This window comes from Micropterus salmoides, unplaced genomic scaffold (genome assembly GCF_014851395.1).
Source record: "Micropterus salmoides isolate LMB-PRFRI ecotype aquatic unplaced genomic scaffold, ASM1485139v1 Ms_hic_scaffold_8, whole genome shotgun sequence".
In the NCBI taxonomy this organism is placed as follows: domain Eukaryota; kingdom Metazoa; phylum Chordata; class Actinopteri; order Centrarchiformes; family Centrarchidae; genus Micropterus; species Micropterus salmoides.
The window spans coordinates 21652112-21670818 of record NW_024044570.1 but is presented as its reverse complement, the minus strand read 5'-3'; the positions used below and the strand labels follow the sequence as shown (position 1 = coordinate 21670818).

Below are 18707 nucleotides of genomic sequence, written 5' to 3'. Positions count from 1 at the left end.
AACCTTAATTTAAAAGGCAATACACAAAAATAGGCCACTCTAGTAAATACTTTAGAACAACATCACCACAATTATCACCACATTGTCAAACAAACACAAAGACAAAAGGCTTGATGATAACACTTTGGCCCAGCTGCCGCATCACTTCATCTGATTCTACACGCACAAATCACAGACAATAACGGTTTGACACATTTCTCCATTCTGGCTAATGATACTGCAGCACAGTCTCATTTTATCATCTAGCACCATTGATGCAATGTCCAGAGAGAACAATTGGCTAGATTTTGAAAATCAAGTTAATTCTTTCCCTAATAAAAGGAGAACACCATGGAAATGGTGACAATCACCAGATTTTCATTTATTCCAACTACTCTTAGTCTCTTAGGGCTAGATTTCTTTCCCGTACATTCTCAAACTTTACAGAGAAATCCAGAGTGCGGTGCATTAGTACACAATGCGTATTGTGTCACTGCAACCATAAGAGATTATGCATCTCTTTCTGCTAGAGTTTTCTGTAGTAACAAATTTTGCAAACTGAAAATATTGTACTTAATGTGACTTTGGTTATTCTTGCTCCATCCATTATGGGTAGATCCACTCACTGTGTGTCACAAAAACTTATGGTCATATGTTTACATCCATTATCCATCTGTTCACAGCTCATTCATCTCCATTCAGTATCTAACCATCAGTGGTCCATTTCAGCATCAGACTCATCATGATTCACTGTAAACATTCATTGTAAACACAAATAATCCACCACCACTTTCCACTAGGTGGCATTATGTACTGCCAAGTATTCCTCCTGTTTTATTCATACATTGATTCAGCCAGGCCTGTCTGCTTGAAGGTCTCTGCCACCTGTCTGGAGTGCCTCATCTTAAATGACAGTGCCTCTAGAATATCATTCTGGTCCACAGCGGTGGCTGTCCGGTAAATAAACGTCGCCATTGACTCTAGACCCTGCATACCTAGATTCACCCCACAACCTGGAGGATAAAGAGGAGAGGAAAAGGAAAGCATAAATCACAAACAATCATACATGCATGAAATAAAATCAATCTCATTAATGCACAACAATAAGAAGCACTGTTCCTCATTTTGTAGACAAATACTAAACTGCAACCTTGAAGTCGTAGTTATGGCACTTATTCTCATCAGTCCTATAACCTGTTGTTTTATAGAAGTGTACCTGTGTCAAAGTTGAGGACGCGTGCTGCCTCCCCCTCCACAGTGACTGCCACATTGTCTCCTTCTATGTAGGCAGCGCTGATGCGTCTGTGTGATAACTGAATCTCAAACAGACGGCGGCTGCAATGCATGTGATGGAGCGTCACGTCGTTGAGACGGGGCTCTATGTCCGTCTTATAGGCATTAAAGGACTGGTGGAAAATGTTCTTCATGATCTGGGCAGCAAATCAGAGACAGATATAAGATATTTATTACAATTTGCAGCATTATTGATTGAAGGTCACCAGTTTTTGACCTCTTGTTGTAAACTGATTATCTTAAAAATTGATTTATACCGTTAACACTTATAAAGGTATCAAGGTCCTGTTCACCACCCAGTATACTTTTAATTACACTACTGCAATGGCACAATAGCAAGACACACAACAGTTTTCTTGATATCAGTGTGTGCCTTTGGTTTTCTTAGAATAAAAGAAAAAAGACTGATTAACACTGGGATGAGAGACATGGAAAGATGCAACGTGACTGATTCCAAAACGGATTCAAACCGTGGCAGAAACAATTAATCGATTTGTTGATCGACAGAAAATTGTCATTTTACAAGCACAATGACAAATGTTCTCTGGTTACAGCTTCTCAGATGTGACAATTATTATTTTTTTCTTGTCATATCTGATTGGTTTGTTGGACAAACTAAGCAACATTAAGACATGTTGAAAATAATAATTATTTCCACCACTGATTCAAAGATCAAGGACCAAGTCACACTTCTAAAGGTTTTATTGCATCCTTCCTTCTCTCTGTACCAAATCAGCTGAAGCTTTTACCATCTGAAGTGACTCATAAAAGAACATCATCATTTTATGTTGACGCATGTACACTGAAGTAGAAAATGTGTCCACCCATTGTTGTCATCGATTCTACAGTTATTGTTGGTATCGAATAACAAGCCTCTCTCTCGCGTTCTCTCTGCCTCAGTCGCTCTTTGTCTTTGCTCAACTCTGCTCTTCCTCGACCCATACTTGCACAGTCATCTGTTACCAAGTAACAGTGCATCTGAATGGCCACCCACATAGCAACAAGTGCTCCCAGGATGGTCTTGCTACGTACCTGTGTGTCCTACAATGCACCATGCGGCTACAGGCTATGCATGATCAGAGTGGTACTTGACATGAAAACCTAGAGTTCAAATAAACATCAGCTGCCCAGTGGTTGTAACTGCACCCACAGCCTGTTTTCGAGTACATGAAGAAGAAAAAAATGCTGCCTTCCATTTATTTAACAGCAGGATACACACACACACACACACACACACACACACACACATACACTCACACAGTGGTGAGGTTCACTTTCTCCTCCCCCTCTTTCCCCATTTCTTCATCTCATGCTCTCTGTGGCTCAGACACACTCTCACTCAAGTACGTCAACAGACTTTTACACAGTCACACACACGCAGTCAAGCAAACATATACACACATACAGACACTAATGGACTCCTACAATAGTGAAAGTCAAAGGCCACTTGCTGAATGAAAGGTCAGGAATAAATAGATAGGCAAGGCAGCACTGCTGGGTGTCCAGAGTTATTATTACCTTCTTTCCATTGCATTAAGATGGATATACAGCTGCATATCCTTCACACCTACAATCCTCAACAACAACAGCAAGCAGTAAACAAAGCTTTGAAAAAGATTTTATAAAACGGGGACAAGAGTCTCACAGAGGAGTTAGCCGTGTGCCTGAGGAAGCGAACCATCTTGGTATCAGAGACGGGACAGACGAGGGCCATGTAGCGGTTTCTGAAGGTACCATAGATCTTCAGGTGGAAGCCAGGTTTGGCCGAGGGATTCCGGTGCTCTCGGAGGGCTTCCACTCCGTAAGCGGACAGGTCGAAGTAGAGGCTATGGGCACGGATCTCCGGAGTGGGTACCTGGAAGTTAAGAGAGAGAGGGAAAAAAGGACCAGCAAGGAGATCACTGTCACGCTTGATGTCATCTTTTGGACATTAACAATATATCTGTCTTATTCTTAACATACATGTGCCCTATGATGTGTATGTGGTGAAAAGACATGGAACATTAACTATTCACCATCTCTTCCTATGGGGCTATTGCTGCTTGAGTGGAGATAAAGAATTGCTTGATTTTTATTCAGCGGTTCAATCTGGCAGTGACTCCCCATTTCCCCTCAAGCCAGAATTGATCAATTTTCTTTTCAATGACATAAACCAGCCAGGTGGGATCAAACAGCATTTAGTGCAGCCATGAGAGATAGCGAGGGAACAGAGCGGTGACTAGGAGGGGATGGAAGGGATGGAAGGGACAGTAGAGATGACCAGGTCATATCCTGGGAGGTAAATTCAATCACTACAGGAAACAGCCAGAGAGAAAAGGAGCCAATAAATGGCAGCCACAGAGCCACTAAAGAGGACGTGATATGAATGGTTATGGTGGCATAAAATACAAAGGGAGACTATGATTGTGTTCAGATAATAGTCAATATTATGCCGGAAGCTTTTTAGCTTGACTGGTTTATTCGTTTCCCCAAAGTAATCCTCTCTTCTGTATAGATTGTAGCTGTATATAATCATTAGAGCAAGCTTTCGTCTACATAAGTCAGTCTCTACGAACAATACAATTATCAAAAACGGTTCATGTCTGGTGATCTGCGCAGGATGATGAGCAGACTACTGCTGCACATATAATTAGTGTGCATTTTGAATGTTCCACCTTAATGAACCAGCAGGGTTGTGATGTTTGTTTGTCAGTCTGTCTGAACAACTGTACTTCTGCCTGACTGAGTGCCCAAAGGCAGGTCGGCTGTCACTGCATTACCTATTTCTTATCATCTGTCTTTGTTTCCTAATCTGCAGCTCATACAATATCACAGAAATAAGGAACTGAAGTGTTCCAGTCTTCTGTGAGCCTTTTGGTAACATCACTGAGTCATCATCCTAGGAACCATCTGCTTATGTAATGTCAAGTGACCTATGGTGCACTATGTGAAAAACGTTGCAGCTGATGTTTTGATTTCACGATTTATATTCACCTGGCAGGGAACAGATTATGAGTCTGACTGGGGAGGGGGGTGCTATAATAAATTGCAAGCTTTATCATCATCATCACCTTCATCAGAACAACAGCGGAGTAAATCAAAATAGGACCAGTGTTAATGGTGACGAGATCCAACAATCTGCTGAAATCTGGTTGTTTATATGAGAGTCAGCTATCGCCTGCTATTGCCAGGTCGACATCACTGTTTGCTCAAATCAGCTTTACGAGGCTGAATAAAGTCGCCTTGACTGTAATATCCTGCAATATCCTGTTTCTATTGCCTACATTCTTTACACAAACAGTAACCTGTTGGTTATTAGCTCAGTGTGTGCACATGGGTGAATACATCCATTAGAGTATGCCTATACAGATCATCTGTGTGTGTCCTGAACCTGTCTCTGGTCTAGTCTCTCTATAGTTGCATTAGCTCCATAGGCATGGCAGGACTCCACAGTGTAGTCAGAGCTGATGCCCAGCACCGAGCAGGACTCGCCACACGACCCGTCAGCCACCACGATCACACGTGGCCAGTCATTGTGCGGGATCCGCCGCAGGTATTCCTCTGTAAACTGAAACAACAAGATATAGCCACAAAGCAACAACAAGAATTTAAATAGAGAAATTAGAATTTAATTTACAGTTTCAAAGCTTCATCTTGAAAAGAGGTCACTATAAACAGAGGGGGGGAAGTAACAAAGCACATTCACTGTGCTGAAACTCAGATACTGTATTTTTCACCTAACTAAAGTTGGGGCTGCAACTAAAGATTATTCTCTTTAATGATTAATCTGTAAATTATTTTCTAATCGATTAATCATTTGGTCTGTAATATGTCAAAAACAACAGAAAATCAGCCGCCACAATTTCCTAAAGCTCTCTAAGCAGATTGTTTGCCCAACCAACATACCAAAACCCAAAGATATTCAGTTTACTATTACGTAAGACAAAGAAAAGTGAGAAGCAGGAACTAAATGATATTTGGCATTTTGATAGAAAAAACACGACGCAAAGGATCAATCAATTCTCAAAATACTAACCAATTAATCTACTGTTGATTGACTACTCTTACTTTTTATTTTATTTTCTATACTTTTTCCTGCTAATACTTCTAAAGTTATTATTTTCTATTGTATTTCTGGTACATGTTGCATTATTACAACTTTAATTTAATTTCTTCTTCTACCACTGCCTACTAATCTAAGAATGGGTTGTATTGTAACATAGAAGCCATTAAAATGGGCTCCAGACGTTGTGCATGTTTTGGCAACAGTGCATCTCTCAGAGAGAGTTATTATTATGACTGTGCATGCATCATTGCCCCTCAGTAAAACACCAGCTACTTGCCTGTGCAGAGGAGGAGACAGAGCAAGACAAACAAGTTGGGAAAGACTGACTGCTAAAAGGGAGAATAAATACGCCTTACTGTAATGGCTCAGAGCCTAAGAGATATATGTGCAATCCATTTAGACTGCAGAGAATAGGTCATTTTAAAAGACCCCTTTTGCATTTTCAGACCTTTGACACACTAATGGGCAAGGAGGGTAAAAAAATGCATTCATCAAACACAATGTCCTGTCTAATCAAGGGCAAATGGCAAATTTGGCAGTGACTCTGAACAAAACTGAAGTTTGTTGTGATAAAAGACCCTCTTGACCTTGTTTTCATTTTCCAAATGTTAGTGAGTCATTGGATAGCAGGAGGACAGCAGCAACTAACAGGAATGACATTGGAGCTGAAGAGGAAATAAGCTGCTGGCCAGAGCCAGGAAAGAGAAGGAACACACAGCTATAGCAATGTTTTGTACTGTCACAACAGCCACAGTGTCACTCTAGCTCAACCTTATTAGAGCTGTAATAAAGTCTTGTCTCTGGCTTCCAGCCATGACACAAATATTCAGTGAACATTTAATCATTGTTTGACCACCATGAGTACTCATTGCTTCTCTCTGAGAAACCCTTCTGAGGTTTTTGTGTTAGCAGGTTATTTCTTTCTTTGTCCTAAGTTGAGGTCTGGCTGGAGGGTTTGCTCTCACACCCACAGTGAGGACTATGCAAATAAAAGTAACTTTTTAATACAAGAGGGATAGGATTTTTGATTTTATCATAATGATGAGTGATCACAATGTGTGTTGTATCTGATGTTGTGTTATGAAATCAGGCACCAGAACACATTGCATTTAATATGCATTTGGCTTGGGGATAATCTCGGAAAATCCCTTGTAGAAATGTGTAATTAAATCCTTTGGAATCAAATAGGATTACATTTTATAATCCATTTTATTTTGATTCCAGAATATGTTTGGTTAGGAATTTGTTTACTATAATTCTGTCATTTACTTTCCACTGGTCTAAAAACTAATTCTCCTCAGGTTTGAGGTCAGCTTACATAACAGGTTATTTCAACTGATGAGCCGCTTTCAGTCTGACATTATGAAATGTTGCATGAGAAGAAGCTTTGGGAAAATTGTGGAACAATTTATAGTATGTGGTGTAAATGAGCAAACTGCTCCACAGAAAGTCAATTTTAAGGATAATTGCTGCAGCAGTATAAAAAAAAAACTAAATAACAATTCTGTTTGGTAAGAAACATATGTCCTCTGTGTTTCAGGGTGCTTTAAGTACAAACTGGCTCATGTTGAGAGCAGCAAAAAGAATGAAAAGGCTTTTTTAAATGCCAGGAAAGGACATAGTGAGCTACAGTATCAGACAGCAGCCTTGTCCAGGTTCAAGCAAGAGCCTGAGGAGACTGGGGCTTCTCACTGGACATAGGAACAGACATCTCTGTCACCATCACTGTTGAAATTAGACATAACATAAGTATGTCCAAAAGTCTAGTTATAGATAGGGGAATAATTTTGAGTATGAAGCCCAGTCTGTTCATTGGTATAGACTATTAAAAGCCTTGAGGTGCCACTGTAACATATATCACATACAAACCAAAGGATGATTGATAGTAGTTTGCCAAACTGTAAGTTGAAATCAGTAAGCAGGCTATACCTTGGTTCCCAGCTGCACCTTGACGTCCACTTTCTGTTTCTTCTGCTCCAGGATGCTCAGCAGGTACTCCTGAAACACTCCTATCCTGGTGAAGAAATGCTCGTTGTGCCAGCAGCCCTCCATGTTATCAAAGTCCACCCCGAGTCCCAGCAGAAACTTCACACTGCGGGGATCCAGGGCGATCTGCTGGGGCCGGCAGAGCAGGGCAGTCCGGTACCTCTCATCCAGCACGGTCAGTTTCAGCACCTTACCGGAGCGGACAGCGACCAGCGCGGCCGTTAGCCCCACGGGTCCCGAACCCACGATGAGCACCGAGATCCTGGCCCGCCACTGCCTGATGCCGTCCAGGCTCACTTTCACCACCACGTACACGGCCACTGCCACCAAGGTGCTCAGAGCAGTGTCATAGGCCAGCGCGCGGTACCTTTCCTCCGCGTTTCCCCCGATGTCACCAACTCCAGCATTGTCTGCCTGCAGCCCGTCCATACCGCGAGCAGAAATTATACAGTAATGTGTCCCAGGCTATGTTTCGCCAGCAGCTGTATCCTCCCTCGTCAATTATCCCTTCATTATCTTCCATTCACTGAAAGAGAGGCGCAGGCTTTACATCCATGCACACAGCCGAACCAGCTGCGACTTGCCACACGCGTCCTCCCTGCTCCCCTAGAAGCACGCTCTCTCTCCCTCTCTCTCCCTCTCTCTCTCTCTCTCTCTCTCTCTCTACTCCCCAAATCTCTTTTCTAGCCTGAAGTTAAGTTGTGTGTGTCTAAAGAGCGTCACCACAAAATTAGCAGTTTAATGTATCAGCGGTCCACGCATAAAGGTTATAAAGTCATATAGGCCTATCTGAAAGTGCCAGTACTTCATGAAGTCAATAGAAAAGTAGCTGTAGACATGTGAATCTCCTGTCCTAAAATCCAATAGATGCTTAACAGCAAACTGCCGGAGCTGGACAATGTGCTTTGGTTTTACTCTTAGAAACTATCGATTTACTGTTGCTAAAACAAGAGAGGTCGATTCTCTCTCTCTCTCTCTCTCTCTCTCTCTCACACACACAAAGGCCTACACAAGAACAGCAGCACTGCATACTGTATAATCCCAGAGGACTCATTTACAAAGTCTAGAGACATCTACTGTTATTTTCCCACAATAATGTTCCCGAATGGGAAGACAAGCGCTGTTCAAGGGAGAAGCTAACAAATCTGATGGGATAGATGAGGTGGTGGTGGGGGGTCGGGGTGGTGGTTAGCCTGTAGATTGTTCCATGCAGCAGGTGCAGTCAACCTAATCGCTTCCTCTCTGGATTTTTGGAACAGCTTCAGAGTCAGTGTGAAGAAAAAAAAAATTAAGAAAGGAGATACTGGTGAATGTTTCTACAAATCTGCTTGTAGCTTTCCATTCTCCCTAGTCTCTCCTGCACATCTCTGTTCTATGCATTTCCATTTCACTTGACTATATATTTTAAAGGGCCATGGTAATCACTGTCACCATCTAATGTTGTGTGGCTTCCATTTCGACTTTCCTTTCCTTTCCTTTTCCTTCCCCCTCCTGTCCTCTCTGAACTGAAGGAAGCAATGGCTATCAACACACTTCACCATGGTGATAGCTTCTCAAAGGACAAGCCCACTTAACATGAAAAGATGCATTTCAGTAGCGCTACTGCTGAAAATGGATTGTAATGGCACATTTAGCTGGATGGAGATGCAGTGGCCTTGCTCGTTTTCGTTTTTAAACTAATTTCTATTCTAGTGATAGACAAGTGACCTGTCCAAGCCTCTCATATCCAGGGTGGTATGGGCTCCCTTCCCTCCAGCCTTTAAATGTACATTTGTTTTTATAGTTTTATGTTACATGTGTGGCTTTACTTGACTTGAAACTACTTGCACTTATACGGTCTTTGTATTTTTTCGTATATTTTTATTGTTATTGTGTATAAGGTGGCGCTGAAGGAACTTAATTTCATTTCCCTGTGTTTACTGTTTATAAGGAACAATAACCTTGAACCTTGAAACACCTTTCATAAAAATAACAAATAAAGGTGCTGAATATATGAACGAATACTGAGTTAACAATGAACAGCTTTTGGCGCCACATTTTCTCATCAAAATTCCCCATCAGTTCCTCTTCTCTGCTGCCACCCTTGAACGACCCCAATGCACCACATTCATCAAAAGGTTTAGCATTTTAACTAATGTCCTGACCTTTAAGCCCCCATTTAAGCCCTGCTAATAAAATGAACACTTTAAAAGAGGTGATGACATCAATTTACCAGAGTGAGTCCTGATATAAGCCAAATTTTTCACATGGAGATTGACAGAGAGGTTCAGATATTTGTCTCTGTGTCTATGACTATGACAGAACAGTATGTATATCCATAAATCCATTTAAATTGCCCGGGATCCAGAGAGAAAGTGAGGGGAGAAAGACAAACAGAGAGAGAGAGTGAGACGTATTGGTGTGATACATTATGCCTCCACCGGTAATTGGTTTCCACCTTTGCAGGTGCCTGGCAACGATCATAATCTCCAGCCAGTCCAGATGAAAAGAGAAATGAAGCTCTAATTACAGTTAAGACTGGCAGGCGACCACGGACGAGGCATTTCCCTGGAAAAGAATGGATTGGTCACCTGGAAACAAAGTGAGCAGAAATATTCCATAAGGGCGCACTGATGATCACTTTATAGTACTTTATATGATTGTACTTTTTTATTTTATTTTATTGTTTTGCATTATTTATACAGAATTAGTTGGACATCTTTTTGAGAACACACTGCATTTATCAAACATTTATAACCAGACTAAATAATATTTCTACATGTTTGTGGATTTCTTTTTAAACCTAAATTGAGATTAGTGGTATCTCTCCTACCTCAAGCACTTACTCACATACAGTACCATGCATTAATACACTAGAAAACAATTAAGCGACATTTCTGCTTTGATTTCCACATTGGCATGCTAATATATGCAGTTACACAGAGGCGATGGAGATAATCCTTCCACGAAGCCTGGGGATTTGAATGCGTTAATGCCACTGAGTGGATCCCGCACACGTCCTACTCTGACCCAAACCTACGCCTGAACAAAAGGAGCACAGAGAGCAGGATTTTTTTTTATCAGTTTGCCCACATCTTACGGCCAGTAATAGGGCTATGCATAGATCTGAGATCATTAGAGAAAGAACAAATTAGGCCCCCACATAATGAATACAAACCCTCATTGTTGTCAGGGAGTTCAGGCGGCATCAAATCAGCATATCCACAGGGTCACTGTCGAGTGAGGCCACCTGTTAGTTTGCGGTCTCCAATACATCTTTGAGTAGTGTGGACAAGATGACGTGTGATGAATAAGAGGACAATTAAGAGACAGACTTGACATGAATCAGAGCATCATGTTTTAAGATTCAAACAACTACAGAGAAATTCACAGAACGTGTGACAGAAAAACATCAGGCACTCTGATGTGAAATGTATCAATGATAGTTAAAATTGTAGTGTTACTGCAAACGCTTAAAACACACTGATAAGCCAGTAGCCTACGTTCTGAAAATCGGACATACATAGAGTAGCCTAGTACTTGTCATGGCAGTGTATCCTAAATGTGATGCCTTATTAGTTCTGTTTTCTTCTCAGGGAGTAATTTCTTCTTTGGCTCACCCTAAACAACCTTTCCTGCACAATTTGCCCCCCACTGTGCTTGTTCAAAGCCAGTCAAGTCATCATTACTGCCCAGCATGTGTTTTGGGCTGATCAGTCTGACATCTGCCTAAGTACCACAATACACCTGAGTAATTTCAGTGATCTAAACATAATCTTGCAGTTTTATTATGTTTTAATTTAATTTATCTTATCTATTTTTAATCTCAGCAATGTCCACCAACAATTAATTATTTCCCTTCTGTTGAGCATACTAACAGAATCTGGGAAATAACAGAGCTCACACATAAAAGGTTTCTCGTAAATTGAACGAATTGCAAATATTTTACATTAGACCTTAGAGGCCTTGGTTAAACAAACGTGGTAGCTGAAAGTGACAACAGATTAGACTGGACGAAAGGCAAAATATCTTATCTCAAGGACAGGCAGATAAATGCCTCCATGAGATGCACACACATCTACTACACAAATGCTCACACTCTCGAGTTCAAATGTTTCTGCACAGTTAAGTGTTTAAAGAATTGTCTTCTTTTCTGAAAGTGGGAGATGTCAGAGGAAAGCCCAGCACTGGTTCACGGTAGTTGCACTGCCAACCGTCAACCTGTCCAGCTGAGCTTTAAGTAGTGACGTGCTCAGGGCTGACACACTGAACCTGTGGTGACGTGGATTCAGTCAGCCGAAAACACACCATGACCAAGAGGAACGGATTAGATCACCATGGTTACTCAGTGTAATAAGGTCAGTGTGTTAAGCTGAATGTTAGCATCTTAGTAAACTACTGGAAGGCTTCTGTCAGCAATCAGTTGTAGCAAATCTAGTTTCTTGGATTTCTGTCTAAAACATAATAAAACACTGATTACTTAATTTGCTACTTTCTTCTTTCATTTCTTTTTTCATTCTTAATTCATTCTTAAGCCAGGCAATGGGCAATACAAAATTGTACTGAAGCATGTCAAGGCACATTTACAGAGGAGAGTCCTTTATTAGAAATTGTTTCTCTGCATTTTCTAATGACAAAATGGTTGCTAAAAATAGTTCCATTCAGTAGTCCTGCTGAATAACAGAACTAAATTTATCTCGAAGAAGCAAAATTTACTTTTCACTGCACAGAAAAACAATCCCAATAGCTGGTATAATAAAACAACACTTTATTTAAGATGCTACAGAAACACACTGAGTGGTTTAATTATCTGCTGAAAATATGAAAACTCAAACATGTAAATAGAAGTGAATCTGCACTGATTTAAGCATGTCACTAAAGAGTTGAGAAATGTAATATCTCAGGTGTAATAAAACTTACACTACTGGATCTTCCTTGGCAAAGGACACTTTGCTTGCCACATCACAAAAATTAATCTTTAAAAAACAAATGTAATTCAATATTAACTGAACAAGAGAACAAAGTTATTTCCAATATTTCCTGCAAGTATTTCCTGGTTTGGACTCTTCAGAGCATCCATAAACAAACATGTTGTCAAGCAGGACTGAAGACTTGTGACTATTAACAGCACGACAGGCGCATTGGTTTTCCCAGTAGTTCACAAAGACTAGTCTAATCGATAGTCTTCTCGAGCTAAATGTGATGTGAATGTTTAATAGACTTGTAAGTTAGCACAATTCTGACTTTATCCAACAGGTCTTACATAAAATCTGCAAATTCACATGTACGTGAAGGCCCTTGACATAAAAGATTTTGAGAAATGAATGCCACAACCACTCTTCTCTCATGCCAGAACCCATTACTGAGCCGCTGTGAAAAGATTCCCATTTTAGGTTGTGATACAATGGATGTCACAGCCTTGACAGAAGTTACACTAAAGTTAAAGAGCATTGTACTCCACACACTTTGATGGATCAGTGGGGAAGTGTTTCTGGCACATAGTCATTAGTCTCTTCAGTCCCTGTAGAAAGACACATAAAAAAAGAAGGCTTGGAAATTAAGTTGGCAATGAAAAAAAACATTTTGTTTTCTTTAGACCTATGAACATTTTGTTAACACATGTCTTGATTAAAAGTGTTTTGAGAGATATACTGATGTGCAGATTGATGTATAACATCATCTGTTGAGTTCTAGCAACTACTATATATGACAAGACAATACCCCGAACCATGATGTCCTCTTGAAACCTCAGAAGTTTAATACACATTATTAACATAGGACAATCTGCAATTTATGTAGGCGTGGTGACTACACACTGAAAAGACTACTGCAGCACAATGCAAAATATTTACTGTGCAGGTTTCAGCATAGGAATGGTCCCTCGTGAATCCCAGTCATACTTCAATAAAAAGCACAACAATGTTATCAAGAGGGGTCTGAAATAGTGCACATCTACTGAAGTAATAAAAATAACAATGTAAATAAAATGTATTTTAATTAATTAATTCACAATAGCCTGCATTTAATATTTCATAGGGCTGCAGTTAACGATGATTTTAGTACTCAAAGCTTCTGTAGATTATTTCATTGATTCATCGATGCATCGTTTAAGAAGTACTTTTGCTTGGCGGCGGCGGCCCCAGGCCACCCCCTTTTTGGAAATCCATCGTGTGTCATACAGCAAACATCAGACCAACAACATCAACAGACCAACAATCAGACAACTGCTTTACCAACACAAACATCACCCGAGTGCTATACAAGTTATGTTAAGGTGTAGCCAAGGTGGGACCCAAAACCCACGGCCCAACCAGCAGAACAAAAAACAGACGTGTTCACATTTTCAGCTGCAGATTGCAGCTTACTTTGGCTAGCCATCCACTCAACAATCAATCATGACTTCAGTTAAATGCTAAAGTTGCTGTTACTGTTATGTGTATGTATACTGTTAATATGGATTAAATGAAGCCTTGATGCAAAAAATTTGTGTCGATGCATTTTAGTAATCGAATTAATCAATTTAATCAATGAATCGTTTCAGCCCTAGTATTTCATAAACTGAAATGATGAGAAAAAATATGCTTGGATGGTTGGATATTGAGCATTCATTAATACTTTGTCATTCCAATGCTTTCCATGCACAATGTCAACATTTAACTGAACTGTGGGCACATGGTGTCCAACCACTCATTGGTTAAATACAAAGGACACGACAAAGATGATAAATTCCCACTGGGTAATGCAATCATTATGAGGTCATTGTCCTAGAAACAAATTCCAGCCTTATAGAGATTTAGACATTATCTGTCTGCAATAATCTCTCTGTCTCACCTGGATGTATTTCCTCTGTGTCTCATCGTTGAGAACGTGGGCCACATGCTTGGAGAAGATCTTTTCTCGGCCAGTACGGGCATGGATACCCACCATTGTTACACCAATAGGCCAGGGAGCATTACCAATGGCCATCTGCAGATAGGCATCATTTGCCTGGAGGAAAAATTGAATAAAGCTGAATAAATAAATAAAGGGTTATAACATGGTCAAAAACACTATTATACAGATAATATCATACCTTGACATATTCTCTCTCCAACATGAATTTAATGATGTCTGTGATTGACTCTTTGATGTCAGCTGGTAAACTCTGAAAAGAGAAATTATAACCATTACAAATGAAAAATCTAAATCCACCATACACACAATATCTTTGCAGCTTCCTAAATTATCTCCAAAATCTACCTTCTTCCTGAGCTTCCTGAAGAGAGGTTTGAGGTAAGACTCCGTCTGTGAGTGTGTTGCACTGGCCAACTTGCCCTGAACACTTCGCTTCACGTGGTCCTCTCGGCTGTTCAGATCTTTGGCCCAAACACCAAGAAGAAACTAGAATGCAACAAGAAATACAATTATTAATAATCAGTCAGTCAGACAGATTACAATTATTTATTCTTGCCTGGTAGCGTTGAAATACATCACAAAAAACAACCCATCATCAAAATAACCGATCATCTCCTCATCTATTCAACAATGATTCATCTATTAAAAAACAACAATGGAAATCAACATTGGAAACGAATAAAGAACAACATAAATAGCAGCAGCAGTAGTGATGTAAACATTTTCTATCCAACAGCTCCCTCTAGATTAAAGGCACAGCACTATTTTCCTGCCTTACCCTCAGAAACTTGTCGATAACATCCTGGTCTCCATAATCATCTCCTGTGCCCAGGGTTTTGCCAAGTATCTAAAGGAGAGTTTCAGTATTAGACACAAACTGAATCATAACCTTAACTTAATCAAGCTGACACGGATATATAACATAATTTATAAAAATGTATAACTGAGAAAAATGTCACAATATCTCAGTGTGTGAATACTGTGAATCTTAAAACAATATTCTAATGAATACAAAATTAAGCAGTAGTTATTAATAGATTGCCCATTAACTTGTTCTAATCAAAAAAATTGTTGAAAAGTGTTGACACAGTGTACCTCCAGTTCTTCTATAGTGGTGTTTTCTTCATGCACTTTCAGGTCATGCTGTGTGTCCACTTCTCCTGGCTCTGTTCCTCCAACAATCTCATTCAGGTACTGCTGGTCAATCTTGTCCATGGCTGCTTTCAGGTCATTCCTCAAGCCCTAGACGCAGAGACAGCATTAAACCATCGCATAACAATCACATAAAAAAATAAAAAACAGCCACATCCACTGCAATGTCTTTAATGACTGATGTGCCTCACTCAGTCTTACCTTGTTTACTTCTGGAGTCAGTATCTCAATCTTCCTGAGTCTCTGGAAGGCATCATAGTCGGACTCTCCAAACAGTCGGATTGGTTCCCCTCGTTCTCTAAGCCGCCGAATTACCTACACGGGGTCCGGCGATGCAAAGACACGTTTAACTTATAATATGGAAGGAAAAATTATTATAAGGGAAGTGTTAATATTTTATATTGACTTACTTCCTGTCGTGACAGTGTCATTGGCAGCTTCTCTTCTGTTAGTTCCAGTTCCAACACTGGATTACCTGAGGTGGACGGCTCATTTTCGTCCTTCTTATCAACCTTCAGGGCAATATGGAGGGAACAGAAATATAGTGAAGTTATTGGAGGGATGTAGAGGTATATATGTCCAGAATTTGATCATTTCAAAAGATTGCTCTTTCTGGGCCATCACACATGAAATTAATACAACTGAGATATGTGAAAAGCATCATTGTCTTCATGAGATGAAACCTCCGGATTGAAGAGGTTGTGTGTCACTATAATAAACTGGATTGTACCCATTCACATCCTTATCTTACCTGCAGCCCTTCTATAAAGACAAGTCACTAATAACTTACCCATAAAAGCAAGCACATTGAATATTACATTTATCTCATAACTTTCATGTTGCCTGTACCCCCTAAAGCCTAATCACAGTCCAAATATATTGAGTCTTTTTTTATGCAACAAGGAAACTCAAAGTATGCTACTAGATCATGCTTTCATAGGCACATGCATCCCGGCACTCACAGATTGTGGTTTAAGGAGCACAATCTAAAAGAACATACAAAAAAGAATTACAAAAAGCCTTTCAAACAAACAGTGGCCCTTGCTCAAATAAACACAGTATATACTACATGTGTGCAAAGAGCATAGCTTAAGATGTTTGACATTTTTTGCCTTGCACGAAGTACAACAGAAATGCAGTTTTCCATAGAGCAACTGTTACAAGGCAATGCAAACCAGTGACACAAAACCAGGGGAAACTTATTGTTCTAAATATTAAAGCTGCAGACACATACTATGTGCAAAATAAGAAGTGCAGCTTGTTAACACAATATATATATTTTTAAATTCAGTTCAGTATCCCATGCTGAAATCCACACCATGTCTGTGTCCCACTTTGGCTTTGCAGATTACTTTCCCTGTTTCCTTGCTTTCTGACGAGTTTGTTGCCAAATTTGTAAATAGTCTGTAAACATAACTGGTCCACCATATGGTCCAGTTGTCATAGTGGTTGCTGCACATTTAAATGCACTGTTAAAGCAAAAATATTAGCAGTGGTGGAGTATTGGAGGCACAAGGAGGTTCTGAAAATTCATTAAATGCAGGTTAATTTGAATACATTTGTATAGGCCCAATATCAAATTAGTATACGTTTACTAATTCATTGAGTTGTCCAATGTTGAATTTATTTCATTATCTTGCATCTTGCACCCGTGATGGAAAATAAAGATATCTCCACCATGTTATTTCTGCTTTTATCCTCACTGGCTTTAGAGAGTGAACTTTCAGAAGGGATGGCAAGGAAGCGGAAGCCTTTGGGACACAGTGTGTTTGGTCCTTTTATCATGCATCCTGTCAGCTACTTTCTCTGCGCAATCCCATACCTGGCTCTCAGGAGTCTCTCTCTGAATCTACAGAGATGCAGGCAGCAGAGGCAGGATGGGGAAAAACAGCACAGTAAACACAGATACAAACACTAATGTACACCTGAGCATCAAAGCCTGACCTTATTTTGTTTCCCTATTAAAAAGTTTAACGGCAGTATTACAGCATCTTACTTAACATGAGATAAAACTGAACTGAAGATAGGCAGTGATTCAGATGGGTTTGTGCGTGCAAGAGAGACAGAGAGGGGGCTTCATATCAACCTTATATCCACATTTTCTGAAGTACTCTTCTTGTTCCTTGTGTGCAAGATCAGCCCTTTTGAAGAATCTTTTGGAGTCCTGGAAGCAGAAATATAATTGACTTGTTTTATGCTTTTATTCAAACTGGATGTACAGCACAATGGAATGTGATACTGGTAGTGAAGCACAGTTGCATGAGGTAGTAACACTCTCTCCCAACAAATATGCCATATGCTTTCATTATGGCATTGTAGTGTGTTTATCTTTAATACAAAAGTAATATCACACAATTCAGAATTTTGATTGTTCAAGTTTTACTCAGTGTGTGGATGATTTAGAGGCGTCCTAAGTAAAGACAGACATATTAAAGCAAGTCTATAAGGTTTACTAAATGGGTGGTGTTCTGCACAGTATGTGTGTTTAAATCCAAGTGTTCCTGCAGTGGAGAGCAAGCACAGCTAACAATATCAAAGTGAAGATCACAATATCAGCCTAAATTATGATAACGTATGGCCATGTTAACTTACGTATTGATAACGTTAGCTATTTTTGTTTAACGTTAGGTTAACGTACCTTAAGTGACTGTGCTGATCTGTGTGCTATCTTGCCATGTTTAGGGCACTAACTTTAACAGTAGCTACATATTTTAACTTGTGGATGTAATAACATGGGCAATTCTGGAAAGACAGCGTTCACTGAACAACATTTTAGCATCAGGGCTAAGTTAAGTTGCCAAGCTAACGAAAACAAGCAACGCCTTCAGCTACTCACGTCAACAAGCTGTTTATCTTCGATGAGTTTCCTTTTCCTTGCAATCTCTGCTTTTAGTATATCCATTTTAGTAAAGTAACTGTGGTCGTTATTCGTTTATTTTAACAAATACTCACTCATGTAGGACTCTTAAAACAACACCATAACCTTGAGGTAATACCGGAAGTTAACATAAAAAATCTGACCACTGAATTTCAGAATAAGAGTCCTTTGCTTTTGATATTTGATTGATTCAAATGTAAATGTAAAAATAATAAATAAATGTGTATATATATATATATATATATATATATATATATATATATATATATATATAGAGAGAGAGAGAGAGAGAGAGAGAGAGAGAGTATAGATATTTTGTATGAATATTTTATTGTAGTATGGCTATTTGTAAAAAGTGAAATTGATTTTCCGAAGTTATATATTCTTTCTCAGCTGTAGCCAAGGGTGTTGAATTTAGTAGGGATGGTAGGGACATGACTCTACCAATATCCAGTGACTACTGAAATGTCCCTGGCAATAATTTGGGAATTATAATTAAAA

The 18707-nt window shown here is 39.7% G+C and overlaps 2 protein-coding genes across 3 annotated transcripts; both read right to left on the bottom strand.

Moving 5' to 3' along the window:
• Positions 1 to 226: 226 nt before the first annotated feature.
• Positions 227 to 8161, bottom strand: si:dkey-234i14.6. Its single transcript, XM_038704967.1, has 5 exons — positions 7247 to 8161; positions 4643 to 4819; positions 2918 to 3127; positions 1196 to 1409; positions 227 to 992 (listed from the first exon to the last, which is right to left on the bottom strand). The coding sequence occupies exons 1-5, from the start codon at positions 7730 to 7732 to the stop codon at positions 814 to 816; spliced, it is 1266 nt and encodes a 421-aa protein (XP_038560895.1). The 5' UTR covers positions 7733 to 8161; the 3' UTR covers positions 227 to 813.
• A 3703-nt stretch (positions 8162 to 11864) lies between these two features.
• prpf18 (PRP18 pre-mRNA processing factor 18 homolog (yeast)) lies at positions 11865 to 18338 on the bottom strand. 2 transcript variants are annotated; one of them, XM_038705401.1, is made up of 11 exons: positions 18165 to 18338; positions 17415 to 17492; positions 17151 to 17177; positions 15739 to 15840; positions 15530 to 15643; positions 15272 to 15418; positions 14955 to 15023; positions 14522 to 14662; positions 14355 to 14426; positions 14114 to 14269; positions 11865 to 12803 (listed from the first exon to the last, which is right to left on the bottom strand). In XM_038705401.1, the coding sequence occupies exons 1-11, from the start codon at positions 18228 to 18230 to the stop codon at positions 12723 to 12725; spliced, it is 1053 nt and encodes a 350-aa protein (XP_038561329.1). In that variant the 5' UTR covers positions 18231 to 18338; the 3' UTR covers positions 11865 to 12722. The 2 variants fall into 2 exon arrangements, with proteins under 2 accessions (XP_038561329.1, XP_038561330.1); XM_038705402.1 differs by lacking the exon at positions 17151 to 17177.
• Between the last annotated feature and the right edge of the window lie 369 nt (positions 18339 to 18707).

What these genes read in the sequence shown, in the direction of transcription:
- si:dkey-234i14.6 (XM_038704967.1), bottom strand. Translation starts at nt 7,732, where the DNA reads ATGGACGGGCTGCAGGCAGACAATGCTGGAGTTGGTGACATCGGGGGA. An exon ending in AGAGACTAGACCAGAGACAG is followed by an intron (nt 3,128 to 4,642) that starts GTTCAGGACACA and finishes CTTAACTTCCAG; the next exon opens with GTACCCACTCCGGAGATCCG. An exon ending in GGCACACGGCTAACTCCTCT is followed by an intron (nt 1,410 to 2,917) that starts GTGAGACTCTTG and finishes TTTGCTGCCCAG; the next exon opens with ATCATGAAGAACATTTTCCA.
- prpf18 (XM_038705401.1), bottom strand. Translation starts at nt 18,230, where the DNA reads ATGGATATACTAAAAGCAGAGATTGCAAGGAAAAGGAAACTCATCGAA. An exon ending in AAGATAAACAGCTTGTTGAC is followed by an intron (nt 17,493 to 18,164) that starts GTGAGTAGCTGA and finishes TTCTGCTTCCAG; the next exon opens with GACTCCAAAAGATTCTTCAA. An exon ending in TCAGGAAGCTCAGGAAGAAG is followed by an intron (nt 14,427 to 14,521) that starts GTAGATTTTGGA and finishes TTCTCTTTTCAG; the next exon opens with AGTTTACCAGCTGACATCAA.